Below are 24,488 nucleotides of genomic sequence, written 5' to 3'. Positions count from 1 at the left end.
GACGTTTAACCTATTAAGTTAAAACAACAACATTAACATCACTTGTAAAGTTAGATTTACTTATAGCATACCCACAGAGGAGACTGAATCTGTATATAAACTCAGCTTCAAAAGCTAGGTGGAAACACCTAACATCTTCTTCTACCTTCTAAAAAAAGCTAAAATGAAATACAAGAGAAGCTAAAATTACCAATGATACCAGAGTGAAGGTACCTGGAGCTCTTAATTTAAACTTCAGTGTAGAAAGTTTTCCACCGTCTCTTAAAGTATGGACTAAATATAAGAAAGAACATAAGATACAAAATTACATTCTACCACTTCTGCAGGAAAACAGAGGAACGTCATCTCTAATGCAATTTGTAGTTGTTTAGGCTGTAAAATGTGCACCATAAGACATTATAATGTTCTATAATATTCATTGCCAATAAATAACATGCATACTAACATGCTGATTACAGAAATCAGCATGTTAGTAATATGTGATTGAAATATGATTTTTACCTATGGTAACAAGAGACTTGTGTATTAAAATTAAATTTAATTACACAGTTTTAAAAAAATTCCCCCCTTTGTCTCAAAATTAATGTTCTATACATCAGTTTATTTTTACATTTTATCAGTTTTACAAAATTATGACTGCTGTAGGTTGCACTATAGAAAATGAAACAAACTTGAACTTGTTTTTATGTGGCGACTGAGTCCAAAACAATCATTTCCTGTAGATAACAGGAAATGATCTCTTTTTACCAAGTAAAAAATAAGCTCCCTGTTTAACAGAAAGTGCATTAATTACAAATGGAAAGAGATAAGAATACAAGAATCATCATGAATGATGTATGTGAGAATGTGGCTATTCTTATTTATTAGTTGTTGTTTTGTTTATTTTATCAGTTATTTGTTATTTCTTACATTGTGTGTGAATTGTGAGACAGTTATTTTTTTTGTTTTTAAGCATATGCACTGACTGATGGCACTTTTTAAATTTCGTTGTTCTTGTGACAATGACAATAAAGATTTTATCTTATCTTATCTTATCTATCTTATGAAGGATCTATTAAAACAGAAGGCTGTGGGCTTTTTGTTCATGCATCAGAGTTTGTAGGATACTGGCTCAACCCCAAATTATGCAGAAACTATTCTTATCTGAAAGGTTGCTAAGAATGATCTTTTTTTTTGTCATACATAATGTGATATTTCTAATTCTTTTATAAATGGTGATTCTTTTTTTTTTTTCTTTGCATGCGCAAGGATTGAACGTTTAATGTGGGCAAAATGGCGAATATGTTTAGGGCTGTGCTTCTAGAAAAATGTCTTAAAGTTTTATTTAGTATTCACACAGAACTGACATATTGAAATGGTGCCTCTTCTGAGAACATACAGACTTATGTTACAAAGAACCTTTTTGCATTCAAACTTAAGCAGAAAATCTAAAGGGTTTGAAAGAAAAAAAAAAGTCTTGTTATTCTAAATATTTTTTTCTTAAGAATACAGAATAGATTCCTTCTTTTTTAATTGTGTTGGTAAATTTGGATGGATATCCAGGGACAATGGAATAAAATCTTTGCAACAGTCCAAAAGTCAAACATCCAGGGTTACTTGAAACTACTTGCATATTGAAATCCCCAGAAATATTCAATTCCATTTTAACAGGGGCTATGCAAAGGGAAACATTTGGAATTTATGCATCAAGTCAAGAGTGATGGCACATCCACATGTATGAAACATATGCTGGTTCTTCCATTTAAGTGTGCACAATGTTTTAGTAATCTATGCTAGGGTTTCTCAACCCTGGTCATCAGGTCCCGCTGTCCTATGTGTTTAAGTGCTTCGTTCCTGCCACAAACCTCAAAGAATAGATCATTATTAACACACTTCTGCAGTATATTATGGCATGCTGACAAGGCAAAAGCAATCACTTGGATCCGGTTTACTGGAGCAGAGACAGATCTAAAACATGAAGTCCTGTGAGCCCTGAGGCCCAGCACTCACATGTGCAACTCTTTGTAAAGGCTGCCAAAAAATGTAGAATTTTATTTGCATGATCCTTGTTTTGCTCTTTTTCTCTTTGTCCTTAAAATATACTCATTCAAAATAATCTGTGTTGTCACCTAGCGACAAAAGAAGACTTCAAATCATTTGAAATCCAACTGGTATAGCAGTAGATGTCTGATTGGTAGAGTCTGATTGGCGGAGTTAAAAATGTGCCCCCCTCATCATGAAGACCGAATATTATCCCAGTGGAAATGTTTCTTAGTAAAATGCTGGATAAGCCAATGTAACCTCGATAATCGTGATCGGGTACTAGCTCAGTTCAAATCAGTTCTGCGTTGTGTGAATAAGGGCCAGGAGACAGGATGAGATGAAATGATGTTTATCTGTACGGAACAGAATATGGACTGATCAGGAATCAGGTTCATCACAGCAGGTACAGCACCTCCCGCCCATTTCTCATGAACTGGCCAACAGCCATATTTAATACATTAATATTAGACAGAAATACAATGAAGTAAAACAATATGTACCTGTACGGAACAGAATATGGACTGATCAGGAATCAGGTTCATCACAGTGGGTACAGCAACTTACGAGGAATAGCATTTCATGTTAGCATCAAGCTAACATAACATTTTACCAGAGCGTTAAACTCAGTGAACATACCTCGCGCCCATTTCTCGTGAACCTGTCCTAGGCAACGAGATGTCTGTGTTCACTATATTTAACACTACCAACCACCAGGAGGGGGTGCTGTTTCACCCATTACACATGGACCCAAACTTGGAAGTAATGACAAGTGGAATTCTATACATTAACTATGTTACACCAACAAAGGGATTTCAAATATCAAAGCTTTGTGTTCTCAAACGTGTCTGCAAAGCACCTCATGTACTCTGTCATTAACATGGTGACAAACAGCCACCACACCTCTAAAAGGCACAAGAACATCAGTGTCGTATGTTTAAGTTGCCATCGTAATGGGAAAACAAAAGAAAACCTCACAGGCATACAAGACTCTGACATAGGAGGCCCATTTTCACAGCTAAACCACTACTTGTTACCTCTGCTTTGACATTTAACTCTCTTGCCTGATTTCTTAATATGGCCATTGTGGTGCTTTGTGGTTAGATAACCAAGTGTAGTCCATTTCAACATTTACATGGTTTAAAGAAGCTATTTCTCTGTTTTTGTTGTCCTTTCAGAGCCCAATATTTGGTTCAAACATTTCGTTCTATTGTCAGTAAGCATGTGTTGTTCCACTATAGAATGTAATGGGTAAAGATTTTGATTAATTTATATATTTTCAGGTTTTATCTATTAATATTTCTATAAACTAGCTGTTAAAATATAAAGCTGCACAGTGGGGCAGTTGGTTGTGTTGTTGCCTTGCAGCAAGAAAGTATTTCTGCAAGAGGTTTGCATTTTCTCCCTGTACATGTGTGAACTATTTGTGGTTACTCTAGCTTCCTCCCACGGTCCAAAAGCATGACTCTTAGATCACATGCATATTTTAAACTGATCTTATAAGTGTGTGCACGTATGGTTGTTGGTCCTCTATGTCTCTGTGTATCTCTGTGATGGACTGGCAACCTGTCCTAGGTGTATGCAGCATTTCAGCCAATGGCTGTTGGAGCAAGACACCTGCCCCACTGCAACCCTACATGGATAAGTGAACAAAGACAATGGATGGATGAAAAAATAGTCATACTGCTCAAAAACCCACAGAGAGCTACAGTTCTTTTTGAGTATTTCATGCATTCCCTGTTTTAGGAAGCAATTTTTTTTCACATTTGATACATTTCTGATTCAGATAAGTTATTCAGTTAGTATGCATTGCAATGCAAACTTTGTTCTCGTATTATGGTTTCAACTGTCCAATATTGCCCTTGTAAAAAAAAGAGGAACTCATCCTTATCAGAAAATGATACTGCTGTTATGACAAAAAATACTTATTAAAACTTTTTAAAAGAGCCCTGTTTAGTGATATTACTGGAGAACAACTTATCTCCAGATACATGTAGAATATACATAACATAAAAATGTACTTTCAGATGAATCAGCAATATCAAATAACAGATGAAATGGGTGCAAAAAGTTCATTTTTAATTCTGCTAAATCTTAATTGTTTCTAATCGCCATTACTGAACGTGCTAAGCAGCTCTGGAGTCAGTGTCTCATATAATGAAGAAAAATGAAGCAATTAACATAAAAACTGTTCAACATCCTTCTCCCATGAAATTTTGTTTCCAAGATTCTCAATTGCCTGAATTTAGTTGAGCTGCAGAGTAATCTGTTTGTGTGTTCCTATGTTAATAGAAAAAAAGTCTTCCACAACCATCATTACGACACTAACAGAAAAAGGAAATGGGAGTTTAGATTTGATCTGGGTTGCATAGGAAAAGTGATGTTAAAACTAAAATAGTTACTGGTAGTGAAAATGTGGACTTTCACAACATACAGAAGTTATTCTAGAAATGTCTTGCACATTGAATTTGTCCCGATGTCCATCTTTATGAATTATTAGGTTGTATGAGGTGGATTTTTGATCATTTTATTTTACAGATGACACACAGAAAATGTCATGTGGTGCATGAAAAAGTAAGCTTAATGCATTTTTTTCATTATTTCACACTAGAGCACAAATTTACTCTTATTGCTCATATACAACTGTGTAATAATGTTGTCCACCAGGAGAATTTTTAAATAAAAATGGAACTGTTTCATTGTTTGGAAAAATATTTGTTATAAAGTATGTTCATTAGTGTTTGACTTATTTGTTTTTAGGTGATGCTAGTATTAATGCACTTGGAGACTCATAACAATTAGCAACCTGTTATGATCATAGAAACAGATAAATAAATGAATTAATAAGTGGGCTGCAGGTGGCACAGTTGGGAATGCTATTGCCTCCTAGTAAGAAAATCCTGGTTTTGAATCACAGCCTGTGGACTTAATGTGGAGTTTGCATGTTACTCCTATGCATACAAGGGTTCTGCACACATTCTGGCACTCCCACAGGCCAAAAACATGACTGTTAGGTTGAATGAGCTCTTTAAGTTCGAAGACAGAGTGGTAAGCCTTGGGTCTTGCTTAGTGACCATTGGGGCACTAGCCCCACACAAGCTGCATAGACATGTGAGCATAGATGATGGATTGATAACTAAACAAAATGCAAAGGTTGTTGAACTAGATACTTACACTCTTAAAATCAAACTGTGAAAATATGCAAGCTTTATCAGAAATCACGAGGACTGAATCAAACTACCGGTAATTAAAATAATTTTTAGTGAAAAGGGTTCGGATTCTGAGTGTTTGGTCAAAAAAGGGAAATCAAAAGCTTGTCCAGACAACGTTTCCTGACCTGGGAGGAAGGTAAAAGAAGCTCAGTAAGAAACTCAGAGCAATCTCAGATTTGAGAAAGAATAAACTAAAGACATGCTTAACTTAAAATTAACAAACCTTTGGCACCTATACATGACGTCTACTGCATGTTAAAGCTATCAGTCCACTGTTATTTCTATTGTTAAATAAATGCTCTCTTGCTTTCAGCCACCTATGTATCTGTCTGTCAAAGGAAAACCTGTTTAGTTTTTAAAGCTGCAGTATGCAACTTTTGTGAAAAATATGTTTACATATTTGTTGCAATTATTAATATGTCACGTTTAATATAAGACAGAATCTGTGAAAAAACTCTTGTGCCTCTGCCTTCTTCCAGTGTTCTCTCAGAGCCAAGAGGAGGGTTTTAGCACTGTCAATCACCGTTATGCTACGTTATAGCCGATTCATCACAACATAGCCTGCCATAAATGCTAAGGCTAGATAGCATGGCCATACATAAAGTTTCCTACATAATGGCAAGTTGTTTTGCCACTATTAGCACATTGAACAGCACGTACGTGAAAGTGACTGGCAGCACTATGACCTTTCTCCTGGCTCTGAGTGTTTTTGTCAAGGAGCTGTGCATTTTTGCAGACTTATAATAGTAGCATGATGACAGTTTGACCAAATATGTAAGAAATATTTGTAAAACTTATTTTTGTGAAAGTTATATTCTGCAGCTTTAAATAGTTGTTTACAAGAGGCCTTTTGGGGCAGGAAGTGATTCATGAGATGACATATTGCCATTTTAGGCAGTGTGAGGAGAATAATTAGAGAAAACAGATTAGAGATTAAAGATGAAAGCAATTAGAGAAAACCTTGACAGAGAAAGCAGCTGCACTGAAATAACCAATAGTTGTTGTATATATGCTACTTTAAATTCAAAGATTCTTACTGATTGAAGATTCACTGATTCTATGCACAATACATAGTAAAGTGTTCAATTAATAACATGATAATAGGGGCAATATTTGTTGTCATCTTAAATTTTAAAAAATAAGTTCTCTGTCTTCATCCAGTCAGTTTCAAATTATCACTTGAAATAATTCCTGTTTGTGGCCAGTAGGAGGATGACAACGTCCCTGGAAGTCGATGTTCACATCCCAACCTCACAGAGCTCGACCTGCACACCTGCGATTCAAATCACCTCACAACTGCCTGTGGCATTGTAGCAAAAGCAAGTTTGTTTTTGGGAGGAACTAAGAAGCAGTGATGTGCAGAGGGACTTCCTGTAATGTAAAATAGAAATAAGTATAAAAGGAGGAGGAAGAGAATAAGAGTCAGTTCAGAGAGAAAGCAGAAAGCAGAAAGCAGAGGTCAGTGAAGGGGAAACAAGCTAAAGATTCAGCAAGAATAAGGTAAGATCTCATTTTCAACATATTTTCTCTGATTCTTATAATGACTCTGTTGTGATGTCCTAATGTTATTTTTAAAATGAAGCATGAAGGGGTTTCTGAACCAGTTTCATCAAAATATTAATTTTGTGTCCTAACTTCTTTTTGTTGAAGCTCAGTAATAGAATCTGTTCTTTCCAGGAACAAACTGGCTTATATTGACAAGATGCTTGCTCTGATTTGGGTAACTCTGCTCTGTAGTACAACAGGTAAAAGAAACAATGTTTAAATGTTTTTGATATTACTATTTGGTCATCTGAGGCTCCTTGTTTATCTGAAGAAAAAATCTACATGCAAAGAATTTATGAAAGTAGCACCTTTCTGTCTTATCCAAAAGCTTTGCTTTATTCACTATAAACGTTTTTTGTTGCTGTTTTTCTGTTTCCTCTAGGCATGCCAGGTTTAGTACAAAGCGATAACAAGACATGCGAGGACAAAACATTCACTCTTCCTCTAAAACCAACAAACCAAACAGCAGCAGCTGGACAATATGTTGTTTTAGAATGTTCATTAGAAAATAAAGCTGTCACCAGCTTTGCTTGGTGCAAAAATGGCCAATCTGGAGAATGTAACTTGGCAATATTTAACTCAAGCAACAATAGTACAGTTGACTCTAAAATTTTAGGGCGAGTGACTATCCTGGAGCCTGATCTAAAGAAGAAGAACTGCAGCATCATCATCACAAACCTTACAACTACAGACACTGGAGTTTATCAAGTCAAAGCTGAAGCTGCAAACGGCTGCACATATCTTTCTGAAGCAAACATTACTATTGAAGGTATACAAGAAAACAGTTAAAATAAATTAAAGTAGGTCTCATTCCCATTTCCAGGATATTGTAACTTCTCACCAACTACCTTTCATTTCTATTCTTCAAACAGTTCAGGAAAGAAATATCACTTTAGAGATCGCCCCTCTGAAGAACAAAAGGTACATCACTTTGACCTGTTCTGTTCCTGCTGTCTGCTCTGGATTTAAACCTCAGTTCACCTGGACCTACCAAAAAGCAGGAAAGACGGACAATCTCACAATCATAGTCAATAACACTGAATTCTTGATTAATATGATGGATGCCTCACAGAGCCACACCTCAAGCCTGACTTTTAAAGCCTCATCTGAACATCACAGTATGAACGTTACCTGCAGGGTCGGCTTTCCTGGCAACACATCAAAAGAGAAAACTCTTAACACGAGCTGTGAGTATTAATGTAACATTTTACTTTTTCACTTTAAAATTTACTTAAGAAAAATTGTTTTATAAAACAAAATAAATAAGTAAATCATAGAGATCCTGATGCTGAAATTAACTTGGTTCATATAATGAACCAGAATAAAATTATTGTTTCCCATCTTGGAAATATTTAATATCATACAAGATAAATAGATTTGAGTAAAAATTTATTTTTTTCATTGCGATTGTTTGATAAAAATTTCTGAAGCATTTAGACATAAGATTCTGCCTTGTGATTCTGTAACCTGTTATCTATAAAATTCCAAATGTTTATGTCTATATTTATCATTTTGGCAGACACTTTTATCGAAAGAGACTTACAAATGAGAATATAACCATGCAGTCAACAGTAACAATAAGCTATTGAGAAGAATAAACAGTCAGGTTCTGTCAGAGGTGGCAGTGTAGAAATAGAGTGCAGGCATATAAAGAAATGCAGTAGGAGGAATAGAGTACTACAGGTTAGTTGCAAGGGAAGAATATGTTCTCTGAAGAGCTGAGATTTTACTAGTTTCTCAAAGGTAGACAGATATGCCTGAACAGCATGACTTTTCCTTTATTTAACAATGTGAAGTGGAACAATCGAGTAACAAAGGCAACATGGGCGTTAAGGGTCGGTTGATTATTGATCATGGTACCCAAGTTTTGAGCTGCCTTCAAAGATTATTGTAAATGTGTGTTGTTGAAGTTGCATGTTTATGTGTTTTTAAATGAAAACGTAACTGAAACCTGCAGTAGTGACAGGTTTACTGTTTTTAAATCTTGGTCAAAAGGTTTACGTTAGATAGAGAAAATTGACTTAAAATTAAGGATCCAGTATTTTTCAAAAATGCTTAGTTTGATAGCAGAAAATTATGGATGTTGAATCACATATGTCAACAATAATGCTAAAATAACAGCTAAAAGTACAAGATGAGTAGCTGTCTGTTCAATCCACTTCGTTTTCGATTCAGAAATGCTAACTTTTTTCTCTGTGTTGACAGTTTCTCCCAGGATCAGCAACAGCTCTGGCTGTCAGATTCAGTCAAATCTCCTGACCTGTGTTTGTATCAGTGAAGGGTTTCCTTCACCAAACATCACTTGGCCGCTGTTGAACAAAATCTTTGAGTACAGCCTGTCAACCAATCGCTCAGCGCTCTCAGTTACAAGTAACATGACTGTGTCTTTAGAGCAATTTATGGACAAGACTGTTGAGTGTGTCAGCAGTAATAATATTGGTGAAACTAAAGAAAGCTTTTCCATCTCAGAAGTAAATCGGACAAGAAATTCAGGTAAGTCTTTTCAAACAGATTCTGTAAATTAAACTGGAAACTTGTATATAACATTACATTTTTTTACTCCAATCTTAGAAGTCGTAGATATTCCTGACAAATCAAGTAAGTAAATGCTACAAAATAACTACAATATATTGTAGTTATTACAATGTATTGTAATAACTACAATAGTAACTACAATATAACCTAAATATTTAATTTAGGTTATGTATTATTAATAAAATTAAATTTATTTTACTCTGATTTTTTTCTTTCTCTCCTGCAGAACTAAATATTTTTAGTCATTTGGTAGAACTTTTTAAAGAAAAGATGATTTCTGTCCTGATTGTTTTTGGGGTTGGATTTCTGACCGGATCATTGATTACAACCTTGATTGCTTGCCTTGCGACAAAATGCCACAGGTAGTATGTGTTTTTCTTAAACATTTACATAACTAGTCAAAGTTTTTCTGCCAATAAATTTTATTACTTCCTTCTTTTATATGTCTCCTAAAAATAAATCCTCCAAACATCAAGAGTTATTTTTTTATAATTTAGTTGCACTTTTCAACTGCAGTCATTAAACTAATTTTGAGAAATGATTTATACTGCCTTATAAATGAATACTTTTCAGATTATAATGTGACAGTTCTGCTTTTGTTTTTTTGTCTTTTGTCTTTATTATTGGTCTTATTTGTTGTTTATAATTATACTTTTATTCATCATTAAGATGTAGATAGAAGAAACTTCAACATAATAATTAACATAACATGCCTTATTAATGTGCAGCAGGCAAATGATTTGCTCAATCTAAACAAATATATTACACTTTCTAGTTTTTATTTTTGTGTTTTTTTTTGATGACCTACTACCCTCTGAAGGAAAGAAAATCCTATGGTAACTACCCTTTGCTGATGAAAAGCAACGTAACTGAACTGTCATTTATGGGGGCGTTGGTGGAGATGGTGGGATTTTGTTCTGTAATTGGCGGGTTGCTGGTTCGAGCCCAGCTCCATCCGTCTCTGCTGTGTCCTTCTTTTGTACCTTGAGCCACCTTGCCTTTGCGTGAGGGTTAGAGGGACCATTGGTGGCAGTGCATGGCAGCCAGCGTGCCCTAGGGCAGCTGCGGCTACAATCCAGTAGCTCATCACCATCAGTGTGTGAATGCGTGTGGGTGTGTGTGCGTGTGTGTGTGTGTGTGTGAATGGCCATTTACCATCTACTGTGGCTGACCGGTCAAATAATGTATTAACTTTCTTTTATTTTGATTGGTTTTTAGGAACAAAAAGAAGAGCTCTCATCTTACTGATGAGCTGGAACTGGTAAACACTGATGTTGTTCTCAAGGTACTTTGACCTATTCATTTTTAAACATGGCAGAATGTTGGGCAATTTACTTCCAGGATTTATCAGAACAGATAGTAAAATAATGAAGATATTAGTTTTGACTGTATTGACAGTAATCCAATTTTATCATTTTAATATCTAATTTACAGCAATATTAATCATATGTTTACATTAAAAATCATATACAATGCTCTCTTGTAATAAAAAAAGAGTTTTATAAAAATTGTTCAGACAGATTTCCATATACTACATTATAAAATTAAAATGGTCAGTGTATCTAGCTGTATAGTAGCACGATAAGCCTTCCTGCCTAAAGCAGTTTAACCAAAATCAGCTGTTTTGTCAAATCAGTAGAGTGTTGTGGGATTCTCATCAAAGGTGATGAAGAAACTAAACTTTCCACTTTTATAAAACTTTACAAAGGCCATCTTACAATAACATTACCAGCAAGCTAAACCTTGATTTGGAACTTCAGTAGAGAATGTTCTGGAAATATGTTTGACTTGTTACTTCATCTTCACTCATCTTCACATTATACATTGTCTTTGGACAGTGATTTTCTGACTATTATCTGACATGTTTAATTCTTACATTTTACGATAGGTTTGGGATAATGAGGTACGTCACGTAGAGAATAATGGTATCCTCGACATACAGGATGATGGCGCCCTAGTCTTCCAGGATGATGCGACCCTAGTCTTCCAGGATGATGCGACCCTAGTCTTCCAGGATGATGGCGCCCTAGTCTTCCAGGATGATGGGACCCTAGTCTTCCAGGATGATGGCATCCAGAACCAAGCAGCTGCAGAATGTGGAGAGGAGCTTCCTGGGGACTTGACAGACTCAGATATGTCACCAAAGGAAACTGTGTACTCGGACCTTGACTTCTCTGCACTGAAAACGAAGAATCCTGCAGATGCCAAAGAGAAGGAGGATACGAAAGAGACTGAATATGCTGAGATCATGAGAGGGGAAATGGAGGAGGCACAAGAAAACGAAGGAATGGACTGCGAAATGTTGGAGGGAAATGATGAGACGGAGGTGATGATGGAGCATCAGGAGGAGGCAAAACAGATTGTGGTGGCTGAAGAGTTAGTAGGAGAGACTGACCCACTTTATTAATACAAAAATTAAGTCATGGATGAGAACTGAACACTGTACATCAGTTTAAAAAGCGTACCTCTTTATAGTAGACAGATTTGCATGGGAGAGGCATTTCTTGCATTTTTGCTTATATTTAGAACAAGTAAAGCAAGAAGGTGGGTGAATATGTAATGAGCTCTTGAACAAAAAAAATTTGAGCTTGTACAAAAGAAACGGTAGGATGAAGGCAAATCAGAAAAAAGCTTGAATCCTTTGACAGTTTGCATTTCAACAACTTCAGCACCTAATTCGTCCTCTGACTAGTCGAAGATGATCAAGCTGAAGAATGGAAAGTTACAGTATATAACAATGTTTCAGGTTATAGTATATGGCTGCCTGGTGTATTATCTTCACAAAGCAAAAATAAATGCACGTCAGGTTCCAGTCAAGCTTCTTTTTACAAAACAAATACTTTTAAGTAGTATTTTTTCACCAAAAAATATATTTTGACAAGCTATTATGTGTGTTATATTTACTATGTATAGAGTATCATCTGAAATAAAATGTGTCTTTCTTTAGGCAATACCTTTGTTGCATGTACACTTTTGTTGCAATAAACTGAGACGTTACACTTCATTGCTTTGTAGGATGCAATTTTCTTGAACAAAACCTACTTCCCTTTTTGGGCATGTAAGAGATGAAATAGTGGTATAAAAAACATCTGCTGCATTAGAGCAGTTTCAAGACTCAAGTTTCTTGAGTCTTGAAACTTTGACTCAAGAGGTTTGCTCTAACATTCACACTTCTTATGTGAGACTCTTTTTTTTGAATGTGTGTAAATTTACAAACTGTAACCCTTCTACTCTTAGGTAGAATGTGAAATATAGAAAGAAATGGACAAATATAGTCCTTTGGGGAAGTACAGAAATATTCAACAGTAACTTCTCTGTGAACAGTAGCTGTAGATATTGCACCATATGAAACCTAAACCTTCCTCAAGATGAAAACTGGGTTTTAATTTCCATATAATGAGTGCATTCATCGATGTACAGGGTTTTTTTTCACACCCTTACTGCTGGGAAAAAAAAACACTCAATCATTTATAGCACTTAGTGCTATGCACATTTTTTAAAATCTATTTTGAAGGAAATGAGAAAGAGTACTACACTGTTGGTGCCTCAAGATGACTAGTTTCCTCTTTGTTTATTTATACGCGTATGTGTTCGTGTAAGTTCCTTCAGAGCAAAGTAACTTCCCTTTCCTACAAACTACAATAAAAGACTTTGCTATTCTTCTTGTAATAATTGTTTGAAGTCAGATGCATGAAAGGAAAACGCTATAAGTTAAGTTTGTTACTGTATGTCTGGGTAGTTAGTGAGAAGGAAGGCGAGATTAGGCAACAAGGGTGCATACCAAAAGAAGGAAGAGGCAGGGGAAGTAAAGAAAGAGTCACACATTAAAAATAACCAGAGAGAGAAATGCAGAAGACAATGCATGCAGGTAAAAGACAATGTTTATAGCGTCTTTCTAGATCAAGTTAATTAAATGTTTGTTGACATTTTTAAAATGTTAACCATCATGTGCTGGGTAAATTAGAAATTATTTCATGGGGAATGAATAATACCCATAAATGTGAAATTTGGAGCTGTTACAGGGGAGTTTTTGGGTGCTTGCATTAATTCCTGTGGGACTGGTGCAGTCAAATTTTCAAAGATCTGTGTGAAGTACATGAACATCCTGTATGAACAACTGTGTTGACAGGTGTGGCTGTTCCTGATTCAGTTTGATCATCTTTGAATATGCAAGAAAAAAAATCGTCTTCACCCAAAGAGTGACTGGACTAAATCAAGATGTTTATTCTCACCTGGGTAATTTTACTCTTCATCAGTTCCAGCTCAGGTATAAAGCATATTTTAAAAGAACTTTCTTTTACTAAAAGTAAATAAACTTAACTCATTAAATCCACAATGCCTTTTTGAATACTCTAGTCTCTCTTGTCCAGTTTCCATTCATTTTAACTAAAGCTATTAATGTGACGTGACTAAAAAAAGTATGTGGGTGTTGCATACAGTAACATTTCCGTGTCAAACAAATACACTGCACGATCAAAAGTGTTTGCTCATCAGATGTCACATGTACTGTATATGAAGTTGAGTAACATCCAAATCTTAATGTATATGGTTTTGCTTCATAATGTTAGTAGAGGCAGTCTGCATGTCCAGGTGTTTGATTACACCTTTGGCCATGGAAGTGATTAGAACACCTGAAATTAATGTTGTGGAGGAATGATACTATACTTTTGGTAATATTATATATTTTTGTTATGTTTTAAAAGCCATTTTATTTTTGCTCTGTTGTTTCTCCCTATGTAGTGTTTTTTTACAATTCTTTGCATAACACTTTGATGATTCGTAATCCTTTGTTGTCAGAATGCTTAAAAAGACACTTTGGCTCGAACTGGCCTTTTCTGCAGTCTTCACCAGTCCCCAATAGAAAATATGGGTAAAGTTAGGGGGTAGAAATGGGACTGTTACCCCATTATGTTGGGCACCATTAAGAAGTGACTGAATAACTCATGTACTGTAACTATTCATTGCTTGGTGACATCAGAGTAAAAACATTTGTCTGTGTGTGTTGTGAGAACACAGAACACGGAAATTTACAAAGTGAGGGGGAAGTTTTAGTTTTTTGCCTGCCTGACTACAGAAAAATGCTCTAAGGAACATCTGAGTGACAACACAAGAGAAGCAACTACATTAATAAAGAAGTTTCAATGACATCAAAAATCTATTTACTTCATATTTGCATCATTCAGCAAAATAAATGACTACATTAGTTCTTGCTCTTTGCTTTCTTGTTTACAGTATCCCCTTTCCAAAGTATAGTGTTCTATGTTTCAGCCTCTTTAGGAATGAGTGGAAAGCCCACACTGATGATTCCACTGCTGACAGAAGGACAAGAAACCACTCTGACTTGCATCGCTGACCTCTGCTCTAACAGAGAAACTCCTCTCTTTGTATGGAAATGGACCAGGTCCATGGAGAACAATTCCTTAAACATAAATAATGTGACAGAATCTCAAACACAAAACTCAACAGTGACATTTGCGCCTTCAGCCAAACATCATGGCTCTGCCGTCACCTGCCAGGTCACCTGCCCAAATAACATAGCAGCGAATGTGACAAAAGTTCTCAGTGTAACCTGTGAGTAAAACACGCCTCTTTATTTTACTTTTCTTTTCACTGTTTCTGAAGCTCAGCTAAAACTTTTTTCTTTGAGGATTTCTATGATTAGATTATTGTTTCAAGCAATCTTAGATTTTGCTCTTTTTCTTGCATTTGACTTTTTAAAAAGTGACTTATGCACAAGATCTAATTCCATACTGAATTTTGTAAAATATTTTATTTTGTTTAAATTTGTTCAGTAATTCTCTTGATATCTTGTTGCAGATGTGAAGAAATTACAAATCAGTGGTGAGAAAACCCTTAAGGATGGTGACACTCTGAATCTGACCTGCTGTTTTGATAGTTTTCCTCAAACTGTCCTCATCTGGACCAAACTTGGCTCCAACACAAGCATCACCAATGGCACTGGAGCAGCCACCCTCTTCATGAGCAATGTGACAGGAAAGGATTCTGGTCATTACATTTGTACAGCACAGAACCAGGACAGGAATCTAACGGTGGACATAGCAGTGCGATGTGAGTTTACATGTTATTAAATATTTTCCTCTGAAGCGGTTGTTTCTTAACTTTTCTGCCTTGTATTTTGAAGATGTAAAGACTCCAACAATCAGTGGCAAATCTACAATTAAACAAGATGAAAGTCTCAATCTGACCTGCACTGTCGACAGCTTTCCTCTATCTGTCATCACATGGTCTAAACGTGGCCTCAACAAAACTCTAAACAATGAAACTAAATATGGAACGTCAACTCTTGTGATTCATAACGTGACTAAACAGAATTCTGGGCAGTATTTTTGTTATGCAAACCATCTGAACAAAACCTTGGAGCAAGACATTAACATTACTGTGATAAGTAAGTACTCAGCAAAATCTTTCAATATTTCTGTGATATTACATGAATTTATAAGTGTCACAACTCATGAATAAGTGATTATTATCTTATTGATAGCACTTTCTACTTTTGTACTGAGAGAGGTAGTAGGCATTATCCCAGTAATGCCTACTTGCGTTTCAGACTTAGAAGTCCAATGTTTTTTAAGTGAAACATTATGAAAAAGATAATTGCTAAATGTTGCTATTGTTTAGGCCTAAGGATAAACCAGAACATAAAATCAATCCAAAACCTACAGAAAGACAGTGTTATAGTTGTAGACTGGATGCCATAAACATGAGGGACAATGTTAATGTCAGTCATTAGATACTTCAGACATTAACTTGGATTTGGAAAAATTACTTGTGACCATCTCAGCAAAAATCCCTTTTTTTTAGAAAAGGGATTCAATATCTGTTGTTTAGTTATTTTTGAACTGCATTAAATTTAGTTTTAAAGATGAGAAGAAACTTAAAATCACTGGAGAAACAATGTTAAAAGAGGGCGACACTCTCAACCTGACTTTTAGTCCACAATAATGTGGACTAAAAGTGGCAGAGACAAACCCCTGATTAATGAAACTTAGTTAGACATCAGCAGATCCACTCTAGTAGTTCCTAAAGTAACAGCTGAGAATTCTGGGAAGTATTTCTGTATAGCAAAACATCTGAACAACAACCTAACAGAGAAGGTGGATGTAATAGTGAAAAGTAAGTTTCCATTGTTTTCTTGGATAAAAAAAATCAAACTCTATGCCTCTTTTCAGTGTGTGTTTTTAAAAGAAATTTTAAAATTTCACCTGAGACAGCTTTGTTTTTAAAGATGCATGGGAAATGAAGATCACAGGAGAACCAACTGTTAGAGAGGGAAGTGCTCTGAATCTGACCTGCAGTGTTGAGAGCTTCCATCCTCTTCTGATCACCTGGACAAAACTCGGCACGAACAAAACCCTGACCAATGAAACTGGAATTAAAGTTGGAACATCCTCCCTCATCATTCAAAATGTGACAATAAGCAACTCTGGACAGTATTTCTGTACTACAAAATTTCTGACCTCACAAATCCAAGACATAAATGTTACTGTTACATGTAAGTACCTAATAGTGATGTTTGACTGACTGACCTGGAAGCATTTTCACTTGATAAATCAAAATATGTTAAATAACATCTTCCACATATTCTAACTAAATTTTGCATTCTCTGAACAGTTCACCCTAATTTTTCATAAACTGTACAAAATCTCATTTTACAGATCGGAGGAGGCCTAAAATAACTGGAGACATTGTTGTTACAGAAGGCCATGTTCTGAATCTGACCTGCAGCTTCGATAGTTGGCCTCTTTCTTTAATCACCTGGACCAAATCTAGATCAAGCACAGTGTTGAAAAATGACACTGGGTCAGCCACACTTCTTATTTTTAACGCGACAGCTGAAGACAGAGGATTGTACATTTGCACATCAGAACATCTGAATATCAGCTTTACCGAAGAAGTTCACATCAAAGTGAAAAGTGAGAATATAACGATTTTTCCTCTAATTCCATTTGTTTCTCTTTTAATCTTTTAAAAGCTTACCCACTTAAAATAAAACAGGCTCTTCATTTGACAGATCTATGAATTAGTTTTTGTTAATTATGGGTTTCACCTAGAAGGTTAGAACTTCTCACATCTTAAATTTCTGCCACATGTCCATTCTGCAAAAACTTCATAAAACGTAAAAGATGTGCGAGATAGCCGCTCACCCTTCATTAATAATAAGGGAATCAGCTTTATATTTTATAAAGGATTAAAAACAATCAAATCTATTAAAAAAAGAAAACCCTGAAAAACAAGATTTTGAAAATCTATGTTAGAATATAAAGAAAATCTTACCTCTTCCAAACATAAAGAAAAAAAACATTTACATAAATATGGGGAAAACTTAGTGTATGGTTTAATGTAATTTATCACACTTAATTTCCTTTTGATAACATATTGAAATTAGATGTGTGAAACTATTCAACTTTTCCAATTAATTCTATCCAATACTAATTGTCATCTTATGCAGCATGATTGTTTTTGGATTTTTTTTAACCATGATTCTGTCTCCCTGCAGCGCAACCTCAGATCCTAGATAAGTCTGGCTGTAAGTCTCAGCAGGATGTCCTGACCTGTGTGTGCATCAGTCAAGGCTTTCCTTCACCCACAATTACATGGGAATCGTTGGAGAATCACGTCGACTACTCCATCAACACTGTTGTGTCAAACCACACGGTCACAAGCACCGTCTCCATAAATATGAAAGGCGTCTCCAATATTTCTGCTGTTTGTATCAGCAGTAATACAAATGGGAAAACAAGAAGGAATCTTTCCAGAAATGAGGTGGAAGATGGTTAGTGGATTTCCTAAAAATGTGCAAATCTTTAAATCCGTCCACATAGATGTTTTTGTTGTAGTAATTTATCCCTTGTTGCAGGACACATCGTAAACTATCTACGGACTTTCACACAGATGGGCACAATAATTCCCTTTTTGATTGGGGTGTTAGTTTCAGCATTTATTTTCTCCTTATTGTGGCTGTGCTGCAGGTAAACTTTTAATTTACTGCTTAGAGATTTTTGCTTATGTATCCAAATGTAAGAATGTGTCACTGAACGAGATCACCAATTTTTTTAAGTGTTCTACTAGAAAGATTTGTAGATAACAATTTTAATGCTCATTGGTGATGATAGAAGTCTTTTATTAAATTAATTGAACAGGATAGAACTAAATTAAAACAAGAAAACTAAATATTTCTTAATCATAGATATGATTTTAAGTTCCACGCCAATTGTATTGTAATAACTATTGCTGTTTATTTCTTTTTTTTCTGTAGGAAAAAGCACAAGTCTCGTGGAAGTACATCTGAGACTATAGAGATGGTAATGACTCAAGAGGTAATTCACATTATTAGGCAACTCAATCACAGTGAGTTTAGTGACATCTGGTGGTTGTGATCAGAAAGTATTAAAGGTCTTGAGTTATGTCAGCTCATTTAATATTGCTTAAAATGTTGCACCTTCAGCTTAAATTCTTTTTATGCTTTACATAGACAAACGGTGGTCACACAGTGGATTATGAGCCCATTCTGGCCAGAGGGACAGCTGGAGGATCCAGTGGCCCAGAAGCTGGAACATCAGATATAGAATATTCTGATATTCATTTGTTGATCAAACAAGACATTGCAAGCCCTTCAGAGAAGAAACCACAGAAAGAAGTCACAGAGTATGCTAAGATTAATCCCAAAAAAAAAAGCAAGATGGAAGAGGGAGAAGGGCGAGAAGAAGATCAGGAGATGAAACTCTGTGTGCCAGAGGCTGAAGAGAGTGAGACTGTAGCAGTTTATTCCAATGTGACAAAGCTGAAGGATCAAATGTAAGACTCATTAACTTTAGCATATTGAAGATGAAAACATCACTGGAGTTGACTGTATTTATGCATCAACTATCTTGAACATAAAACAAAAATTCTAGAAAGAAATATAAAATATTCACAATCCAAACTGTTGGATATTTAAGTTAGCAAGAAACCACGGTGCTGAAAGATGGTAAAGTGACTTCTGGTAAAGCAGGCAGGTGTCAGATGTGTTTTGCATGTGGAGTTCCTCTTTAGGAACAAAGTGAAACTGGGCTGAGTCCGTTAAAAGGTTTTTGAACAGCAGTGCATGTCCCCATAACATTGTTCCTCTTTATTGTAAGACTGAAAAAAGTTTTGTTTTTTTTCAGTTTGTTTGTCTTAGCTAAACGAAAAGATTGCTTATAATTGCTCAGGTTTAAACATTGCAGCAGAAATTAAAATTCTTTTAGAGAATAACCCCAGTAGAAATATTTTGTACAAAGAAAATACTTTTAAAGTGCTCTATGTTTTACCTTATTCTACCAGCTATATTACACTGACTGTACACTGTTGCATAGATTGGGAGTCAACATGTTCTTGCAGTTCCTATGTGCAGAGTAGTGTAGATAGAACTCATTACAATTGAGTGACTGTGTGATACAATGAAACCAATACTTATCCTAACTAAGGGCCTTGTTCACTTACCTGTGAAAGAAACGCGGCTATTAGACATTCTGGTAATTTTGTAAATAAATACCATGTTTCCTTAAATTTGTGCTTACCAGTGAGAATTTGTAGTGCCTAAGTATCTGCAACCTGCTGAGAAAATGCCTTCATTTGCACAATAAATCACATTTCATATAGAGTGCTTTGCATAAAGGCTATTGTACATAGTAATGTAAAATTTGCAAGCTTCATTTATTTTATTTAATCATAGACAAGCAAGATGTATGAAACCTATTAGTGATGTGGGAAGAAATTACACAAATAAAATGTCTGAAAACGTTGTTAGTGTCTTCTAATTCTTTCACCCCTACAATGAATTCAGGACAAACAATTCCTCCAAAATCCACTTAATATGTAAACACAAATATTACTTGTGTGATTTAATCTCAATATAAATTGAGCTGTTCTGTGGCCTCAGAGAGCTTCAGCGAGCAAGCAGCATTATGAAGACCAACTAAGACACCATACAGGCCAAAAATAAAGTTGTGGAGAGACATAAAGCTCGATTAGAGTGTAAAACATCCCTAACTCTGAGCTCCTCAAGAAAGACTGCTCATCCATCAGCTAACAATGGAAAGAGTACTCCACAACTGCAAGCCTACCTATGCATAGCCACATACATAAACTGATATGGTGGGGAGAGCATTTATTAGTGAAGGAGCAGAGAACCCCAGGACCAGATCTTCCCAGGTGAAGAAGCAGACAGCATCTTGGAACAAGGTGTGTCAGAACCAGAAGACATGATAAAAAAACAAAAAAAAACAAATTACCTCTATTACCTCAGAGGTAAGAGAGCATATAGTAAAGGATATATTTATGTTGAAAAACAATATCAATTTGCAGGCAGGACACCAATAAAAAATGTAATTCTGGATAATTCCAGGGCCCAAAAGACTGGTCACCTCACATGCATAACATTTTTCCAACATTTCTGCCCTCCTTCAAAATTAAAAAAAAAATAAATAAAAAAATTAATGGGTCTTACTTTTTTAGGTGGGGATGTGGCTTCAGGTAAGTATTATGTGCATACACAGTATGCATGTATTGGATTTACCTGATACAGGATTAAGGCTGAGCCAGTAGGATTAGAACGTTCCACTAGCTGGACGAACACTTTAAATAGATCAGTCAGGTGCTGCAGTCCTGCAGAAGGAATCAGCACCGATAGCTAATTAAATCCACGGAGTTGTTGCTGCTTCCAACAGTCAGGTAAGTGTGTGAAATTTTTAAGACATAAAATTAGGTACTTTTGTTTTCAATGTGTTATTGTGCAGGCTGTTTGTCACATAGACTTTGTGAGGCTCAAACCATTTCTATGAATGAACAGCAACATGTTGAAGGTCAAGAGGATTAAGAATTTGCAAACTTTGCAAAATCTTTAAAATCAACTTCATGATTTCATTGTTTTCAGAGTGTTTATGCTACAGGATAATGTGGAACTGCATCCTGTAGTAGAAGCTTGCCCCCCAAAAAACTGTTGTTCTTAAAGTCCTAATTATAAAAATTAATGAGTTGTTTATCCAGAAGCATCTTATTCAGTTTAAGTTGAACATTAATTCGCCAAAAATATATTACTGTAAATTACAAAATGTACTGACCCTGCATCAAACACAGTCTGCAAGCTAACGTCCTATTTGCAATAAATGAAATGTCTGCTGAAGGTGGCAGATTGTCACAGTTTAATACGTCCACTCATTGTTTCTCAACAATGGCGTGTATTTTTTAAGAGAATTAGCATATTTCACTTGTTAGCTTTAAATTACAATAAACACAAAAACAGTCCAATTTGCAATAAATGAAATGTCACTGAAGGTGACAGACGGTCCTACGATCAAATGCCTCTGGGTACTGTTCCATATCTGAGGTTTGGAGATATGTTTTATTTACCTCACGAATTATCATCTGAGCAATGTAGTGTGGAAAGATACCTTTACTTCTCATCAAGAGTGGTTTAAGAAGGTTCATCTAAAAGGGTACACAGCACTATCAACTGCAGATTTTATTAATTAAATATCAATGTGAGACTTTCTGATCGAAATAATGTCAATTACCTTAATGTAATATCCATCCTCATTTTCTCACAGGAATGGCAGATGTCTTCAAAGGCCTAAACCTGATTGAAACTCTCAAAGAGTCAATGGAGAACAACAAGTTATCTGATGTAAAGGAGGCCATGGAAGATCTTCTCATCAGTAGGATAAACCTAGCTGTTGTGGGGGACCGTGGAGAAGAAAAAGTCTCCTTCATGAACTCCCTTCGTGGCCTTGGGCCTGAAGATGACGGTTCAGCCCCTTCTCAATCTCCTGTTGAACCAGAGGACATAGATGGCTACCCACATCCGAAACACCCTGACTTCCGACTTTGGGACCTACCACCTGTCCCAGCCACATCCCCATTTGAACCAGAGGGATACATGAACAGATATAAGTTCCTTCGTTATAATGCTGTTTTTATGACATTCACACAAATAATACAACCCAACAGTGTGGATGTCTTTTTGGAGGCTCTTTCTCTGCAGCAACAAACAGTGTACTTTCTTCTCTTAACTTCTGTAAAAAACTCAGATGAGAGCCTGGAAGAAAAGAGGAAAGCCAGTTTAGAAGTACTAAAATCACAGGGTGTAAAACAACCTAAAGTTTTTCTGGTTAAACCTTCCAATCTTGAGAAATTTGACTTTCCTGACCTCCTGGCATACATGGCCACAGACCTTCCTGAGATCCGAGCTCATGCCCTTCTGCTGGCTTTACCGACACTCACATTAACAATGGTCACCAAGAAAAAGGAGGCATTTAAAGCACTCATATGGGCAGCGGCCTCCCTATCTGGCGGGGTGTCAGCCATTCCTGTTCCCCTTGTGGCATCCATGGTGGACTCAAGCATTGCTGTGCGGATTTTGACAAAAGCCCAGTTATCTCTGTGCGTGGATGATGAATCGGTCGAGCGACTGGCTCGACAGCGGCACCTGGAGCCAGCAAGACTTAAAGAGCTGAGAACTTGTGTGTTGTCAGTGGAGGTCACTAAGGTGGAAGTTAAAAAAAGGCTTGCAGCAGCTGAGAAGGACTTGGCTACAGTTTCGTCAAAGTTAGTGGAAATGGCATTGCCTAGACATGCTCGTTCAGCCAGCCGCTCCTTCACTGCGATGTTGCAAGCTTTAAATGGTGCTATTGATGAAATGGCTGCTGATGCTGAGAAGATAGTGGCAGCTGCTTTGGGAGGGGGGAAATAAAAACAAACACCTGTGTATGTCTATTCCTGTTTCTACGCAATGTAATTTCACTTTTATGTTTAAGGCTATTATTTATGGATCAACGGATAGGTATTGAACACTTCAATGTTGTTCGTAGTGAGTATATATGACATTAAATTCACATCAGATGTTACCGAGATAATCCAAACATATAAATAAATCCAAATAAATTATACCATGAATTATGTCAAACTGAAATAGCACAGGTTATAAATATTGAATGTGTTCTGAAATGAATTTAGTACATAATAGAATAGCCTTTTTGTAAAGACAGCATCAGAATCTCTCCCATGTGGCAAAACTAATTGCATAATTGAATTTTTGAACTTTTAAGGTGTTCTGACTTTTCTTCTTTGATTCCAGTTGAATGATTCTAACAGCTTTTATATACTTTTATGACACCAATAAAAAGTTCTTCAAGCTCCATGTTTGTCTTGCTGAAAGATCTGCCCTTGCTTCATCTTCAGATTCGTATTGTTCTGTCACATCCGGCACACAGCATGATGTTCTGACTTCCAGACTTTATTGTTGGTATGGTGCTTTATGAGTCCTCTGTGGTGTGCTGTGTGCAGTGATGTCCAGAATTCAGCTTAATCATATTTATACTCTCAACTGATTAACTATTCCTAGCATTTCTTTGCCTGCTCTAATAGCAAACATGAAAAAGCTTCAGCATTCTTTTTCTTTGTTCAGCAGTGAAGTCTTACACATTGACTATGCAAAGAGACATTTACAATTATGTATAATTAAATGCTTTTATGAAAAACCTTTAATTCAAGTTTCTGAAGCCCTGGGAGTGAGCTACGGCACATGGGCAACTTTTCTTATTTATATATTTATATGCTTGTTTTTTGTCATCTTCCGTAACAGGATTGTTTCATTCAAATTGAAATTGTGTTCTTATGGCCCTGATGAGGTTCACAGAAAAATTCAGACATTTAAAAATATATCTGTATCCAGTGTATCAGTGTGTATGAGCCACATAAACAGTATTTGTACTACCTGCAGCTAAACCAAACCAAAATTAACTGGCATAAGGAAGCAAGATTGGTGTGTAAATACTGCTATATGTCTTCTGTTTAACTTTCTGTGCTATTTTGCAGTTTTTCATCATGCATTCAATACTTACTCCATGGGTCTCTTTGCAATTTGGCAGAACTTAATAACCAATTTAATTAAGTTCATTCGGTTGAACATAACTATTTGAACTTAATTGGTTCAAATAAGTTCAGCTGGTTAAGTTAGATGAAGCAATAAAGTTATCCAATGTTAACTTTGTTTTGTTTTTTCTGACACATGGTGTGACTTTGATGCCAGCAACAATATTAAAATGTCATCATAAAGAAAAAACATTGTGTTAATGTGTTTCATTTTTACATTGCTGCATTGTACTGGAATAATTTCAAAATAAGCATTTTGACTTGTCT

The 24,488-nt window shown here is 35.9% G+C and overlaps 3 protein-coding genes across 4 annotated transcripts; all 3 read left to right on the top strand.

The window, feature by feature from the left end:
- Positions 1-6,661: 6,661 nt before the first annotated feature.
- On the top strand, positions 6,662-12,315 carry LOC116716816 (myelin-associated glycoprotein-like). Its single transcript, XM_032557681.1, has 9 exons — positions 6,662-6,731; positions 6,909-6,976; positions 7,159-7,545; positions 7,649-7,963; positions 8,982-9,269; positions 9,348-9,374; positions 9,538-9,673; positions 10,530-10,596; positions 11,200-12,315. Exons 2-9 carry the CDS (start codon positions 6,934-6,936, stop codon positions 11,716-11,718), a joined length of 1,782 nt encoding a protein of 593 aa, XP_032413572.1. The 5' UTR covers positions 6,662-6,731; positions 6,909-6,933; the 3' UTR covers positions 11,719-12,315.
- Positions 12,316-13,047: 732 nt separating this feature from the next.
- On the top strand, positions 13,048-20,095 carry LOC116716807 (hemicentin-1-like). Of its 2 annotated transcripts, XM_032557667.1 has the most exons (11): positions 13,048-13,179; positions 13,441-13,578; positions 14,580-14,882; positions 15,129-15,380; positions 15,454-15,717; positions 16,558-16,824; positions 16,988-17,245; positions 17,830-18,105; positions 18,190-18,301; positions 18,589-18,649; positions 18,805-20,095. In XM_032557667.1, exons 2-11 carry the CDS (start codon positions 13,530-13,532, stop codon positions 19,129-19,131), a joined length of 2,169 nt encoding a protein of 722 aa, XP_032413558.1. In that variant the 5' UTR covers positions 13,048-13,179; positions 13,441-13,529; the 3' UTR covers positions 19,132-20,095. The 2 variants fall into 2 exon arrangements, with proteins under 2 accessions (XP_032413558.1, XP_032413559.1); XM_032557668.1 differs by lacking the exon at positions 13,441-13,578 and having other exon boundaries at positions 13,093-13,179.
- Positions 20,096-21,900: 1,805 nt separating this feature from the next.
- On the top strand, positions 21,901-24,372 carry irgq2 (immunity-related GTPase family, q2). The gene has a single exon (XM_032557702.1). The coding sequence runs from the start codon at positions 21,901-21,903 to the stop codon at positions 23,038-23,040; it is 1,140 nt and encodes a 379-aa protein (XP_032413593.1). The 3' UTR covers positions 23,041-24,372.
- The last annotated feature ends 116 nt before the right edge of the window (positions 24,373-24,488 follow it).

Source organism: Xiphophorus hellerii, chromosome 3, assembly GCF_003331165.1.
Source record: "Xiphophorus hellerii strain 12219 chromosome 3, Xiphophorus_hellerii-4.1, whole genome shotgun sequence".
Taxonomy (NCBI): domain Eukaryota; kingdom Metazoa; phylum Chordata; class Actinopteri; order Cyprinodontiformes; family Poeciliidae; genus Xiphophorus; species Xiphophorus hellerii.
The sequence above is the reverse complement of the archived record's forward strand: the minus strand, read 5'-3'. Positions and strand labels throughout refer to the sequence as shown.